Here is a 17,025-nt window from a genome sequence, read left to right as displayed (position 1 = left end):
TGGTTTTGGTGTCTAACCTTAAGGAAGGGGTCTTGGTGCGTAAACGTAACCATTTCACTGCATTAAAAACATGACAGATGACAGAGGTCATCTGCAGCGGGTGATCCGCTCGGCTGAGAGGGTGATCGGCACCTCTCTACCCTCCCTGGAGTCGCTACACAACACCAGGACTGTGAGGAGGGCAAGAAAAATCATGGCACACCCCTCACATCCGGGTTTTTGCCTTGTTCGAAATGCTCCCTTCTGGAAGAAGGCTAAGGCTCCCAAGAACCGGCATTGCCTGAGCTTCTTCCCCACGGCCGCCAGGCTGCTCAACACAATACCCCACCAGGACTGAACGCAGTGTTTGCACTTTGTCACTTTGTTATTTATCAGTATAATCAATTACAGCACCTATCAATCCATTGCACTGTCATCTTGTCTTATCATGTCTTGTCTTGTATGTCCTTTCTGTCAACCACATCCATGCATGACCGGCTGTAAAAAATTCCAATTGTGTTTACACTATATGGCAATAAATTGAACCTTCAACCTTATGTCAACAATGTGTTGTGGTCACATGTCAGCAGCATGTTGAAAACAGCTCTTGTCTAATTTTGTAGAATCCTGCTCAACAAAGTTGAATTTTTGCTTTAAAAAAGAACATTTGAAAAACTGATGAGAAGCCTTAAATGATAGACATGGTAATAATTACAATAATGAATATAGTATTGAATTGTATTATGCTATTGTGATTTTTTAAACTATGAAAATTGACTGCTGTTTTTATACATAAGATTGGATTAAATTTGGGTCAGAGAATGTGGATGCAAAGCAGGTTTGGTTCAGCAAATTTACTGAAATTAATGAGTGCTATCTTGGAGTCTAGGATGGTGTAGGCACTATTTCAAAGGTAAATGGGCCTCAAAAACCATGATTATCATTGGGGACCTTGAATGGCTATACCAAATTCAATGGGACTCCACCAGAATTTGCCATGATGTGTAGTGTCGGCTGGATGAACAGACTGATTTCTAGCCAGTACTCATTAATTGACGTTTTTTAGAATGACTTCCAAACACAGCAGTCAGGACATCTAGTAAAGTTCCTTCATCATGAAAAAGATGCAAACTTAAACCCAAAGTACGATGTGTTTTCCCTCTCAAGGTCTTAAAGCGGTCCTCACACAGACAGGAACACACTCTCACACACACAGAGAAGAAACATGGTAAACATATGCTTGCCTCTTGCAGCATGTGTTCAAACCAAGACCTTGCATTCAATTTAAAATGTTTTATATGAATAAACATGAACCCTTGAAGTATGACTATAATTGGCAATATAGGCCATGCATGGTAATTGTGCGTATACATTATCTAAATACAGAAATACAGGATGTGTGTGTGTGTGAGAGTGTGTGTTATATAGGCTGTGCTGAGTGATTGATCATAGGGAGCAGGGAAAAGCAGGTTACTGCAGCGCTCACACACACACACACACACACACACACACACACACACACACACACGTTCCCTCTCTGAGCGTGCTCCTTTCGGCGTTTGCTCTTTCTCATTTCCCTCGCTCTCCCTTCCCCCCTTCTTCCATCTCCATCTCTGCCCTCTTCTCCTCCTCCCATCCTTTCTCCAAACCTCTCACTCTCTCCATACATCACTCTCACCTCCCACCGCCTCCCCCACTCCTCCACCCATCACTCTTCCCTCCTTCCTGTGGTCTTCCTCCTCCAGCTATCCCTCCTCTCTCTGCTCTCCGTCCCTCTCATGCCTTCTTTAACAGCCAAACCCATCTTGTATTCCCTCCCTCTCTCTCTCTCTCTCTCTCTCTCTCTGTCCTGTTATCCAGAGCCCAGGGGATCGGAGAGACATCGTCACGTGTCCTCTTCTTCTTCCACCTCCTCCTTTTTCCTCCCTCTATTATCTAGCTGCAGTAGTACAGCTCTACTCTACTGCTGTTCTGGCAAGGGGAGGTTTCATCTCTCACAGGGCTTCCTCGCTCTCTCTATATCTCTCTCTCTGTCTATTTATCTGTGCACACATCTATCTATCCATCTATGGGTGACACATTAAAGGAGAAAACAAGACAAAGTCCTTGGCATAGATTATACCAAGTCTCTAGAACTCTACTAGAGGGATGAACATGAGCAATAATTTGATATTTTGATTATTAGGGTGGAAAGTGCAGGTTCAAAGTGTGTACAAAATGTACAATTAGGAGGTTTGTGTATTTGTGCCCAATAATCACAGACAATTTGTAGACTGATGCACTTAATGCAGAACCAAAGTTCAAAAGTTAAAGTCTGGCCCGGACACTTTTAGCCCCATGCCGTTTGAAACATTTTCTGAGGTTACCTCAGCAACATCGGAGCTGGAAAACCCTTCTGGAGGATACCGGTCAGCTCGAGCAGCATCGGAGAAAAAGTTGTGTGTTTGAATGGGCATTTATCAGGACTTATCACTCCATAAAACATGGCATAGTAGGGTTCCACTCTACATTCTATAGGTTGTTATCAGCCAATTCAATGACCCGCTCGCTCCTTCGTCACATTTAACTTAACTTTGTTTCGTTTAGGCACCGAAATAGTCTGTAGTTTTATTCGTTTTAGGGTATTTCCAATCCCGCTGCAAAGAACACATCACGCCCATCCTTCAGGACCTTCACTGGCTCCCTATCCAGCACCAAATCCACTTCAAGAACCTGTTCATCCCCGACAAAGCCCTCAATAACCTTGGTCCCCCATACCGCACAGACTCCCCCCACCCACTACCTCAGATCTTCCGATGCCAACCTTCTGACCCCCATCACCAGGAACGGTGAAAGAGCCTTTTCCACTGATGGCCCAAACCTTTGGAACTCCCTCCCTACACACATCCACAATTCAGAATCACTCCATGCCTTCAAAAATCAACCTAAAACCTTTTCAAGATTGCTTACAAGACCTGACTCCCACCACCAAACCTGAACTCATAAACTCTCAACTCTATTTTTCTTTTCTGTATTTTGCATTTGTCTCAATTTGTTATGTTAAGCAACTTTGAGTACCTTTAAAAGCACTTTATAAATCAAATTTGCTATAACAAAATCCCCTAAGTTTCCCTTAGCTTAGGGCAAAACAAGTTCCTGGTTTTTGGAAAACTAAAAAGTAAAATAAAAAGCAAAGAAATGCCAAAAAGTAAAGTAGCTATGAGGATGCCGTTAATGCTGGAAGTGACATAGTTACATTGGTTACTTAAAACGTTATTCACTGAAGTTGAAAGACGTTTTTTCAAGTAACACGGGAGCTACCATCATTTGACCCTTTTACCTAACCTCCCATCCACCCTAACTGCAACTTTTCGTTCTTCATACTACATTCCCATACTTCTTCCTTTGCTTTCACACTCTGAAACGTCACTTCCCCTTTCATTTATAATTACAATGGCCACTAGAGGGCACCGCCAACAATACAGGTTAATATAGTAGGGCCCTACTCGCCCAGATTTCTGTGATTAAAACCACAGATTCAATAGTCATTTAAATTGACTGTTAAAGTTTGCTGACTCTATATTTTTTTGGAATCCGTAAGTGCTGGAAGAAGATCAAGTAAATGGGCCTTGAATTAAGTATGTTTTGTTACATATTTTTAATGCACCAGAGTTAGACCTCATAAAGCTCAACATTCAGACACATTTTCCTACCACCTTGGTGTGTGTTTTCACCAACACTGCTACATGTGAACACACCTTTAACAGGGACTGGCTACATTTTCTGCCTGCTTCTACAACACCGTGGTAGCAGTTAATATTGTGTGAAGGTGAGTGACGAGGCGAAGCGACTGACGGCCAACGACACATTTTCCTGCCTCAGACATTAAAAGTCGCAGATTTGAAGCTTAAGAAAAACGATTGGTGCTTTCTCAGTGAGTTTCTTGATTAAATGTTGTGTTTCGTTTGTTACACAGCTGCTGTTGTAATCTGATATAAGATATTTCTTGTTTTCACATTGACTTTTGCATGTCTTATTCTCATAATGCACAAATCTAAATGAACAGAGAAAAAGAGAGAAAGAGAGAGAGAGAGAGAGAGAGAGAGAGAGAGAGAGAGAGAGAGAGAGAGAGAGAGAGATGGAGCAAACTCTGCTACCATCTTCTCAGTTATTGCCATAACAACAAACCCGCTCCCCCATCTCTCGGAGAAGTGACATTTCACTTTGCCCTGGTTGCTGCTCCCTGCAGTGCTGCTCTGATCCAGCCTGTGTGTGTGTGTGTGTGTGTGTGTGTGTGTGTGTGTGTGTGTGTGTGTGTGTGTGTGTTTGTCCTCATTAAAGGAGGCCTGCGATTGAGTGGGTGTGGCTCTGATCATACACACACCTTGTCAAACCAGACCTCTGCTGTGTCTGTGTGAGATCAGACAAGAGAGGAAGTCGTGCTACTATAAAAGGCATACAGTACACACACACACACACACACACACACACACACACACAAACACAAACAAAAACACACACACACACACACACACACACACACACACACACACACACACACAGAAAATCAAGTGTAGAAATGTAATATGTGAAAATTACAGCTACAATACACGCTAATAAAGCACACTTGAAATCGAACTGGATTCACTGAAATGTGAATGTTTTGTACGAATGTACTATAATGTCTGTATTTCAGTCTTGACTAACATTATGTCTTGTTCCCATCTCCATATTTTATTTTTTACCGATTTTTTTTACAAATTTGTTCCCATGCATTTTGTCATCTGTTTCCTTCTGCTAGTAGTCTCTGATCAGCTCTGGTTACACTAATCAAGTCTTCTAATGGTGAAGAGAACTTATATTAAGCTTTTGGTATCAGCAAGTTTTTTAAAAGAACAGCTGGCTTTGAAAAAGATCAACCAGAGTTTGTAACAGGGGCAATAATTAAATTATTTTTTCATTACTTTTCACATTGACTTCCCAATACCTCTTGATAAAAAATAAAAGCAAGACAAATTTATCAATCATCCACATATGCTCACACAGAGTAGCCTCTATCAGGAATAGTGACCAGTAAGCCATTGGTCCTTTGTCAATGATCCTTTTACTCAGTGGGCTTAAATACACTTTAATCTGATATTGGCAGAAACATAATTTCAGATATATCTGTACAAACTGGTTCAAATCAGATTAAGCGATTAAGAGAAAACTGGTTGATACATTTAGACCTGAAGTTTTCAAAGTGGGAGGTGGTCCTCTGCAGGGGGCTCCGACTCATATGGAATAGCCTCAATGTGTGTGGTTTTGTAAAAGAGAAAGTTACAGTAATACATACAATAGTTTGGGGGAAATTCATTGTTTCCAAATTTCCCAGAGTCAGAAAATAATAAATGACTGAGGACAGATTCTTTTTTTTGCTTTTGGTGTAGTCTAAAGTCGTCTCAAACAGCAATATTAGGCGCTCTTGACCTAATTGTTAAGTGTCTATGGGATCAAATTATACAATCATTAGCCCATAAGCTTCCATGAATTGAGTGAAATTAAGGAAGTAACAGTTTTGATTCATTTGCTGTGTTTTTTTTCAGGTCAATTCAAATACATTTATTTATACAGTCCAAAATCACAGGCTTGTCTCAAAGGGCCTTACAGCAGCCTCTGTCCTGAGACCTTCACAGACCCAGTTGCTCTCCCTGTTTGTTTAACAAAAATTGCTTGTGGTTGTGTGTAGCTTTGTGATGTTGTAATTAAGATTCTTCAGTCTAGGGAAAAGACTCAACCTGTTTGCCCCAACTATATGGGACAGGTAGCCATGGAAACACACCCTACACATTTCAGTATCCAGAGGGAGGTGCACATTAGGCACCATGTGGACAACAGTCAAAAAAAAATTAAAACACACATGAACAGCAAAAAAAATACAACACTAAACAGAAAAAAGCAAGGGAAAATTATATAATTGCCGGAGGGAAAAAAAAGATAAAGACTTAAAGAAACAAAAGTAAAGTTAAAATAAAATGACTGAAGACTCACCCGGTTAGTACGACCACGAAGTCCATGACGTTCCAGCCATTCCTCAGGTAGGAGCCCTTATGTAACGCAAAACCCAGAGCCAGGATCTTTATCCCCGACTCAAAACAGAAGATGGCTATAAAATAGGGCTCTGTCTCCTCCTGCAGGGGGGAGGGAGGAGAGGGGGAGAAAACAGGAGAAGGGATGAAAAAGGGAGTAAGGGGTAGATTAGATGAGGAGAGGACAGGAAGTGAGGAAAAAAGAAAAGGCTCAGCAACAGGCAGAGTGTGGGTTATTTTCTGTTCACACTGAATGTGTTTATTGGGGAACAAAATGACACCATTTATCAGCCAAAAACTTAAAAAAAAAAGAGAAATTATTGTTGCATATTCAAAAGGTCCTTGAATGAATAATGTGTGATGAATGCGTCCGTCACCAAAAGTAGCTTAAAATAGTGATATTTCATCAGAATAACTGTATTTTATATTTAAAATTTCACGTAAAATAAAGTTTTTTTACATTGCTTTTAAAGCCAAATTTTGATCCCACTTCCAAGTTAAGCAGATCAATCTGCACACGTATCAAAAGTCCCAACATGTGAAATTGCTCAGTTTATACTGTCCTATGTGTCTTATAATTAGGGGAAATTTGAAGGACAGAAATGAAAGACGGACAAATTGTATTTGTGTGTGTTTGTTACCAGTCGTTCAGACAGAGGCGTCTTGTCTCCATCGGGAAGGTGCTGTTCCAGAGCCAGGACGATGCAGTTTGCAATGATGGTGGTGAGGATCATCCATTCAAACGGAGTGGAGCTGGAGTTAAGGCTAACATCACCAAATCGTAACACACACACAGGCACACACATGCCTGAAACACATGCATATTGAAATCAGAGTAGAGTGGCAAAGAAACTGCTCATCAACTTCTCTTTCAAATGTATTCAGTCCCGGTCCTAGCAGTCCTGCTGGGGACCTTTCTCACATTTTCCCCTTTCTCCATAAATTTATTACACTCTCTAATGTCAGAACTGCATTAAAAAATGACTGTTTCTTGATCTGCGACTCATTTCCAAAAATCTATCCAGCATTCTGTTAGACCACAAAAGTTAAAGTTTCTGTTAAAGTTAAAAACTGACTGATATACGTAGATCTAAATTACTGGTTCATTTTTGCACAATAAAGACAGAAAACATGATGTATTAAGATTATTTGTTGTTGTTTTGTGTTTCTGCATCTCTGCTTTTCCTGCAAAGAGCACTGTGACTCATCTGTTTGTTTTAAAGTCTTTGTAAATACACTTAACTCTACTTGAACTTTATGCAGACGACTTTGATTTTATACTGAATCTAGACCCGTGTTGTTGCTGTATGCATGTCACTGCTGTATTAATTCCCTGAAAGTTCCTCAATTTTACATTTTCCTCTCACTCAGTTTGTTAAAACACACGCACACACGCACACACGCACACGCACACGCACACACACACACACACACACACACACACACACACACACACACACACACACACAGAGAAAAGGCTTGAGGAAAGACTGGTGAGCACACCGCATTACAAACTGTTGCCTGAACATCAGACGCAAGAGAAGGGCAGCAATGACTGACATTATTAAATTTAAACTGAAAAACGGTCAGTGAGAATAAAATTCCTACACACACACAGGCTGACTCACAGAGGTCGCCTAGTGGAGCAGTAAGCTTTTCACAGCGCTCCATCCAGTCAAGTGTGTTTGTATGTGTTGTGTGGTGTGTGTGTGTGTGTGTGTGTGTGTGTGTGTATCTGTGTGTGTCCATGCCTGAGTAATGGCCGCTGGAGGGGCTAAGATGACTGGATACATCCAGACAGATCAAGCCTGTGCCTAATTGGCCAGTCATTATCCTGTTAGCCTGAATGTGTGTGTCTGTCTGTATGTGTGTGTGTGGTAGGAGTACGTGTCTATTGTTGTGTTTACCAGATGCAACGTTGACATTGACACTATGGCCGGAGGACGGCCTCTGTGCGTCTGTGTGTGTGTGTGTGTGTGTGTGTGTGTGTGTGTGAGGGAGAAGGGGCTGCCGGTTGACGTGAGAGGATGAGACAGGCCGGTCTGAGGAGTACACACTAACAAGACGATGCTGAACTGCACAGCACACGCCGGCTGCCAGACGCAACACACACACACACCTACTTGTGGAACGTACCCGAATGTCATTTGGGAGCAAAACTAGGGACAGAAATGAATTATGGCTTTGATTTTGAAATTTACAGGCTACAGGGTGGTGTAATGGTTAGCATCACACCACGTGGGTTTGAATTACTGGTTCGAATTTGGTTTGTGACTATTCTGTGTGGAAATGGCATGTTTCCCTGTGTAAGCTTGGGTTGTCTATTGGTCCTCCAGCTTCCTCAAGCTCTAAAATTGCCTGTAGATATGAATAAGAGTGTGAATGGCTGACTGTGCAACCCGGGTCGGGATAATCAGTTAAGAATAAATTAATGAATTTTGAAAGTCTACGGAATGATAGTTTGCTAATATTATTGGTACAAACTGTGTTTTTTTTCTGTAGCTATTTTACATAGTTTGATAAATGTGTTCTTGAAATAATGTATAATATAGCCAAAAGGCAATGACAAGGCCTGGTAATGCAGTCTCATGCTATTTAGTTTGCAGAAGAGCAATGCTTGATGACCTAAAAACCCTTTTTACAAACTGTCAACTCTTGCGTGTTCATGTCTTGCTCGATTCTGCAGGAGATGGTTGTGCATACAGTGGTTGCAAACTGATAATGCCTGCATCCCGATCAGGACATTTAACATTAGTTCTGATGAGCACCGCTCTCCCAGTGAGTTTGAGGTAACCATGGAGCTAACTTCCCCCAATTACTACTGTTAGCTCTGTTGCTCTTGTTGTTAGCACTAGTTTCTTCCACCTTCTCCCTCCCTTCATGAACTGCTGATATGATTTATTAGTAAACTGGTTACAAGGTTGTTAACATTAATGTGTCAATCCTGATGTCAACAAAAAATGCAGATCTGCAGATCTATGTAGCTAACTTATTTCTTAACTATACTGTATAGAAGAACATATATATGTGTTATTTCTGGCTAGTCTTTTTCTTCTTTATTGTAATATCTTGCATCAAAAGCTGAGCTAGCACACTGCTAACATGCTGCCATCCTGTGGGCAAATTCATTGTGAACAGTTTGTGTTTCTTACTGCAGGATGTCTGTGTGTTACCGTATAATGCAATAGTGGAAATATGTTATTTTGATTTATCACACTGCACTCCTACCTATGTTTGTTTTTCCCCAAATCACTATAAGTCACCATGGTATGAACAACTTGCTGGATTTTGTTGCAAATCAATTTACAGTAACCATATGCAGCTCACAGATGCTGTGCGTGTGTGTGTGTGTGTGTGTGTGTGTGTGTGTGTGTCTCCAGACTACATGCTACCCTGCTGCACTATCTATTATTCAGCAGACACACACTCTGCTGGCCTAACAACCTGCTGAAAGCAGGAGGTTAAACTCCCTGTGTGTGCATGTGTGTGTGTGCACCCCTCTCTCTCGTTTCCTCCCATTTCTTCACCTCCCTGCAGTTTGTCTGTATATCTGTTTTGTTTTCTCTTTTCTTTCTGGTTCTGTATTGTCTTCTCCTTCTCCTTATCTTTGTTGATTCCTTTCTTCTCACACTTTTTGTCTTATAATTTCTTCTTGTTGACTTCTCCCTCTCCTTTTTTCCTCCAGTTGACTGCAGAATGTAAGTCACTCCTTCCTGTTTCCTGCACTGACTGGCCTTCTCACTTTTCCCTTTCCGCCTCCCACTTCACCCTATTCCTTCTTTTGAGAGTGAAAGAAATCGGAAGCAATTAGAGAGCAGAAATTTTTGGCAACAGTAATTTTGGTGAGCATTGCAAAAAACTGGTGTGTGTGTGTGTGTGCATGTGTGTGTGTCCTCTCTCGTTAATTAAAATGGCTTTCTGATGGCCACAAACAAGCCCTGCCCTGCCAAATACACTGACCTCACAAACACACTCACACTCACACTCACTCTCTCCTCCTCCTCCTTTCACTCTTTATCTCTTCTTTCCACTGCAGGTGGCTACTCAAACAATCACACACACACACACACACACACACACACACACACACAAAAGCAGACATTATTACAGTAACTAATGCATCGAAGCACAGGTAATACTTTGACACACACACAAACACACACACACACACACACACACACACACACACATCAGCAATATTTTGTTGATCCATTGCCTATTATTGTGTATACACACAGTCACACACACACAGTCACACAAACACACACACACACACACACACACACTATGATTCTGCCAGCGAGTGTATTAACTTATTACAGAGAGGGAGAGATGATTGGTATTCACGCACATACTCCATTTTTCAGGCAAGCTTGCAAAATGGCTGGATACCACAAAGTAGTAGCTAGTAGTAATACGGTGATTCTGTCATTAGGGTGAACTGACCCTTTAAGCATTAAAGTCCTTGTAAAACTAAAAACCTCAGGTACACAGACACTGCGTTCTCTGGGATTTGGGATTAGGAGCTGAAATGTCTTTGCCTCAGTCTCTGAGAGTCCTGGGACAGGGACCATCTGACATGTCCTGATCGGGTCACAGGACTGTTTCTGCTTGTTTTGGAAGTTTCCTTCATGCATGGACTCCTTGCAAAGTGTCCTTGGTACTTTCAAACCAACTAAGAATCTTTTCATACCATTTAATACTGCTGCCTTCCTATCTGTACCTTATGACTATCCTGGGAACCAGACAAATCTGACATACTTGTTTTATTTGCATGTGGTCATGTGTCCTGGGCCTTGACGGGTCAGTCTGAACTGTTTATCTAACATGTTGCAGATTTGATATGATGACTGGCATCCAGTTCAACTCACAAAACTCAGATCAAACTGTCAAACTAGGCAGTGCTAATCAAATACCAATCAAGATTCTCTACTGTTTAACTGTAATTTTAGTTTGTGACCAGGCTGCATGTTTTCCATGCTTGGACCAAGCACCTCCTCAACATGCATGGGTCACTCCACAGCGATATGCCATGTTTCATTGGTCTGATTGGTTGTAGGTCTATCCAAAAGGTATTGTCGTCTAGGACCACTGATAACGCTCTTTGGAAATCATACGGGTATATATGAGATGCCAGTCTACCGTATGACTAGTGCTAGACTGAGGTTGATACTAAATACTAATTTAAGATGGGAAAAAATCATTGATTACCAATACGGTGGATGAGATATTACTTATGTCTAACTAATTCTAACTGTGCAAAAATTATCTTAATACAACATGCAGTGACAGCACCCCAACACACTTTAATGCCTTTATTATCACCCTGTAAAGAAGGCAAAGGGCCTTCGCTTGTCTTTTGCAGGGCCACCCTCGCCCAATCATCCCGTATGATCTCCATGACAGTCATTGGCGCTATACAGATATGCAGTGAATACACTGAATTTACTAACCGATTTAGCTTGGGGGTGCACATGCAGTGTTTCCATACCTAACAAACACCTAACAAACACTTGCAGGTGCAGCCACCAGCATCAGAGTAAAATAGGTCCTGGCATCTTGAAGAACTTCATGCTTGGTTAATCATACTTCCCTCATCTCTGAATAAGGTAGGACACACTTTGGGCCACATTTTAATGTCCATAGAGCACTGACCAGTCCAGTAGATTACACATTTTATTCTAATGGCTTCACCTTTTAATTTTCCTCCCAGTATGGCAGTTATACCCGACAAAACATGCCTTGAGGGTTTATTCGACCACTCAGTGAGGGTTAGGGAGGTGGAACCACAAGAAAAAGTGACAATCACTAAACAGAACTACATCAACACTGATACAAATTTGCTGCTACACCCTTACAGTTGTGAAGAATTTCCTCCACGCAGACGATAAACCATCTACCTGTTAAAAGTTCCTCCTCGAGCTACTCACTACAAGCCACAACCTCCACAAAACTCCCTACACCTCTTTAAATATGCCTCACTCTAAGTCATCCGGTGAAAAATGTCCTCGCGTACCAGTTTGCTTGTCTGTGTGTGTGTGTGTGTGTGTGTGTGTGTACACTCAGGCTGTCCGTGTGTGTGTGTTCAACCAAGTGTGTTTGTGTGTGTGTTTTCAGCTGATGAGGCATTTTGGCGTGGCGCTGAGGCTGTGCTTTAGGGGAGCCGAGCCTGATGAGGGGGAGATTTTAAATCACACCAAATGAAGCTTTATCAAATAAATGAAACTGTGTAGCACTCGACTCAGCAAGAGTCAGTTCCTTTATGGGAGTGACGCAAGCACTTGCTCGCTCTCTCTTTCACTCTCTCCCTCTCTCTTGCTCTCTGTCTCTCTCTCTCTCTGTCTGTCTCTCCCTCCATCCTCCTTCACAAACATGCAGAGCTGAGAAATAGCAGGAAACAGGTACATGCACGTGAAAAACGCTTTAAATTATGACTAATTACAGTTTTAAAAAGCTCCAAAAGCATTAATTCACTCTCATTTTCTCATTCTCTACTCGTTTCTGTTTGTGTGTGAGACTGAATGCAAAGTGAAAACTAGAGCACAAATGCATACATGTGACATAAACAATTGCAGATTCCGTACAAGGTGAGGTGAAGATGACAAATACCTACACCCAGTCCAGTCATTCTGCTTGTGCAGCCAGCTACACATAGCGGAGCAGAAGCCAAAATCTCTGCAACACCCTGTGTGTTCTACAGCACTTCACATTGTGTTTGAGTGCATCACAGCTGGGTGTGGTCACAAGCACAACACACCACACCTGACCACAGCCACCTGTGATTCAGGGTGTGATAGAAGTACCCGTGGAGTCCACTGCAGAAAAAAATATCTATAGTTTCATGTTTAATGGCTGTTTGTGATCCATACATTATATAAGTAGCATTACAGCCAATATATAAAGTGATAACATTCATGTTGAGCTTTAACTGACACTGCCAGATGGTTTGTTACACAGAACCATCTGAGAAGCCATCGCTGGAAACTGTTCTGACTGGAAACACTTTCTAACAAATACTTGGCAGATGATTGGATGAACCATCTGTCAATCACTGCCTACATCACTGCTGCCATTGCTGTTTTGAACGTCACCTTACTGGTTGTAACACACAATGTGTGTCGCCCAAACTAAACCTCAACTTCTTTCTTTGTATAAAGTATTTTTCTGCAAAAAAATGTTATGCTCTCAATAGGTATATATATATATATATATATATATATATATATATATATATTAGGTGACACTTAGATCAAGCAAAGTAAATGATTATACAGTCAGATCTGCAGTTTGAAGGAGCTGTCAAAGATTCTGAACAGCAACGAGCAAACAGACATGAATAAAAAATCTTAGGAAAATCAACAATAGGGAAATACGATGCAAGGAGGAGGTGGGGGTGGAGGGAGCCGTGGCAGCAAGCAGCATTTGCATGAGTGTAATCAGCAGGATAAACAGTGTCAGGTTCTAATGCCCATGCTGTACATCTGCATTAATATGATTGTAAGTTACTTGCCACACAGCTGCGAATAAGCCAATGATTGTGATCAGCCAATCAGCAAATGCAAGCACGACTTCAGTGCTCTGCCTGAACTAACTCTCTGCTTCATTTATTCTTTTTTTATATATATATACTTCCATGGCATCTCCTGCAGCTTTTGCAGCTGTGGCAGCAACCGTAGTTTCCCCCACATGCTTAAAGTTTCTCTCCTTCCTCTCTCACTTTCCTTTCGTCCTGTTCATCCCTCCATCTGCCTCCTCCTCCTCCTCTCTGGTCCTCAGATTGGCTGCACACAGTCCCAGCTGGTTGAACACTCCTCTTTCTCTCTCCCCCCTTAAGACCCAAAAATCATTGAAAGTGGTTCTACAGCTTTCCTTATTCTCCGTTCTTATCCAACCATCTTGCCTTCTCTCCTTCCTCTCCTCCTCTACCTCCACTTCCCCTCCTCCCTCCTATCCTGCTCCACTCTTCTCCTCCATGAACCGCTATATATAGACATGTGAAAGATAAAAGGGTGCGTCTCTCTCCCTCTCTCTCTTTCTCTCTTTCTCCTGACCCCAGCTCTTTTTGATTTGTGGAAGAAGCTTGTTTTTTTTGTCGAATATCTGCTGTGCCACTTCGCAGGCTGGTAATGAGAACTGCATAGATTCTCTCTCTCTCTCTCTCTCTCTCTCTCTCTCTCTCTCTCTCTCTCACACACACACACACACACACACACACACACACACACACGTCCATCACTTTCTTCTTTCGTACTGAGCTGAGCTATTGTATCAACCATTTTCAAACTTAAATTGAAACCACACACGCCTAATGACACAAATAAAAAAGTCACACACACAGACACACAAGCATTCATGCATAATTACACAAAACACACACACACACACAGACACACACACACACACACACCACACGCAGTAACACTTGCAGCATCTTCCATGATGCAACTCAAGGAAAGAGTCTCATCTGTAGGGTGTGACAGCTATGCACACACACACGCACACGCACACACACACACACACACACACACACACACACACACATGCAAGCACAGTGCACTGGTGTATTATAGTGCCCACTGTATTAACTGCTGATTATCAAACCAGCTCAGATCATGGTTTCAGCTGGGCCAACCAAGAACTGCAACTTAAATATGTCAAAATGCCAAAACATGCATTTATGTATATTTCATCTGAATCCCGTGGAGGAAGTGAAGTTATCCTGGACCAGTTTTTCCCCACTTTTAATTTTAATTCAATTCACTGTCTGCACGGACAAGGGCAGAAATTACATTAGATTAGATTATATTAGATTAGAGCAGATCATATTTTAATTACCACCATGGGAATTGGGTCATTTGGGCAGCAAAGTAAATGCAAGAAGATAAGAAAACCAAATGTATCTGTAAAACATGATGAAATATAAATACACACACAAATAAATTAATAAAAAATTGGAAATATAAGGAATACCAATGTGTAACAAAAGCTACAGAAATATCACGTGATGCACAAAAAAAAATTGTTAATTATAAAATAAAAAAGATTATCTCCCTTTTTTACTTGCATATGAAGCTCTCAGCAGCCACCACTGCTATGCTGATTTTAACTCTGGCAGGTAAGCAGCTTTTTTTGTAGGTCAGCCATCATCTGGAGTCCTGTTCTATTTCAACAATCTAGTCGTCTTTTGAATTATTAAATGCAGTGGCTGGTGATTTTACCGGCTGCAGAGGACAAAAAGTTGAGGTTCTAACGTTGGCTTTTTCAGTCCACTTGTTAATTTCTCAAAAAAAAAGTCAGATCCTGAATCATAATTTTGGGGGAATTTGTTGTTCTGTCGAAGAATTGCCTCTAAACTCATGATGCAGCTTTAACAGTCAAACAAAGAGCAGTAAAATAGCCAAGCATGACACAAAACTCACAGGTTACCATCAGCTGCAGAGTTGCAGCGCTGAGGTTTTCCATTTCAAATAAAGTCTACAACACTGAAATGAGCCGCTGGAGAGTTTGGTTTGTTGAAAACAAACTGAAGGTTGCTGTACAGTGAGGAACAAGACTTTAGTCTTACACTGTCACCAAATATAACAAATCAATATCCAGTAAGGTTTATGGAGCAACCACTAAAATGCTTTATCGCAATTGTCAAAGTTCAAAGATCAGCTTTTCTTTGAAATAAATCATTAATTGGTGACTTTAAATTATGTGCACTACACTATTTGTTACTCCTTATTGTGCATTATTAAACCATTTTAATATCAGATCTTAAACCCCACAAAATTTCTTCTTTTTGAAATACTCCAAATCCATCCTTCACCCCTAATCTTTCATTTAAAAGAAATCTCCAGCAGCTACCACTTCTAACCCTTTTTCTCTTATTTCACCGAAGGCATCACATCTCTCCTCCATCTCTCTCTCTTAATCCCCCCTCCCTCTTTTTTTCATGCTATCCTGAGTTAAGGCCTCTTCTCTTTCCTCTTAATCTGGACCACTTGTGCCGGAAGATACTCTTCGAATGTTCTTTTCCCTCTCTGCCTTCTTTCTTTTAGTCTCTTGTTCCCTCTCCTTTCTCTCACGCTCCCTCCATCAGACAATCTTTTAACTGAGCCAGGCCGATGGCTGCGGCAACACTCTCCTCACAAGGACGGAAAGGAGTGAGAAAAAGAGTGAAAGAATTAAAAAAGAGTGAGTGAAAGACAAATAAAAATGAAGAAAAGAGGTAAAAATGAGAAGAGGGAGGAAGCACAATAAAATAAAAAGTGAGGGGTGAAGGATTAAGTAGAATAAAAGATGGGTGGAGGGATGAAATGGGGGAAACTGGAGTGAAAAGAAAAGGGGGATAGGAAGGAGGTAGGGACGTGGGGATGAAATGTGGAAGGAAGTATCAAAGAGAGAGAAAAAGTGAAGTAAGAGGAAGAGTAGGAGGCAAAAGTGGATGAAATGGAAGAAGGAAGAAATAAAGGAACAAGGGCAATAAAAGGTAAAGCTTGAAGTTAAAAAAGGGAAAAATGAAAAAGAAAGGATGGATGAAGAGATGGAAGGTAACGAAAGACATAAGGAGAAGGGGAAGGAGAAAAGGAAATGAAGGAGGGACTCATGAAGGACATAGGGGACGATAGAGGTGCCTGTGATAAGGATGGAAAGATGGAGAGATTCGAAAAGAAGGTGAGAAAAAAGGGAGATATATTGATATGAAGAGGTAGAGATAGATGAAGGGATGGGGTAGAGGAGAGGAGGGTGAGGAGAGGCAGAGACAGGTGGAAGAGGTGGAGGCGATGGAGGTAAAGAAAGACAGAAAGAAGGAGGAAGAGGAGGGAGAATTGCAGTATTTTTATTATTCTGAGTGAGTGGGCTCCATAAAAGTAGGTTACTGTCAGCAGACAAGGAGAGGCTCAGACACACACACACACACACACGCTACATGTACCATCTCCATTTTAGTTCTGCCGAAGCAGCTGCAGTATGTGTCTGCATATATGCGTGTGCGTGAGTGTGTGAGCATGAG

At 41.4% G+C, this 17,025-nt stretch overlaps 1 protein-coding gene across 1 annotated transcript in view; it reads right to left on the bottom strand.

Annotated features, from left to right (window-relative positions):
- Nucleotides 1–17,025, bottom strand: part of cacna1ab (calcium channel, voltage-dependent, P/Q type, alpha 1A subunit, b) — a 158,990-nt gene that overhangs the window by 115,615 nt on the left and 26,350 nt on the right. The window contains exons 2-3 of the mRNA XM_059332310.1: nt 6,668–6,774; nt 5,989–6,128 (exon numbers count right to left, since the gene is read on the bottom strand). Coding sequence (XP_059188293.1) covers nt 5,989–6,128; nt 6,668–6,774 — 247 coding nt within the window. The remainder of the gene's footprint in view (nt 1–5,988; nt 6,129–6,667; nt 6,775–17,025) is intronic.

Source organism: Centropristis striata, chromosome 1 (genome assembly GCF_030273125.1).
Source record: "Centropristis striata isolate RG_2023a ecotype Rhode Island chromosome 1, C.striata_1.0, whole genome shotgun sequence".
Lineage (NCBI taxonomy): Eukaryota > Metazoa > Chordata > Actinopteri > Perciformes > Serranidae > Centropristis > Centropristis striata.
The sequence above is the reverse complement of the archived record's forward strand: the minus strand, read 5'-3'. Positions and strand labels throughout refer to the sequence as shown.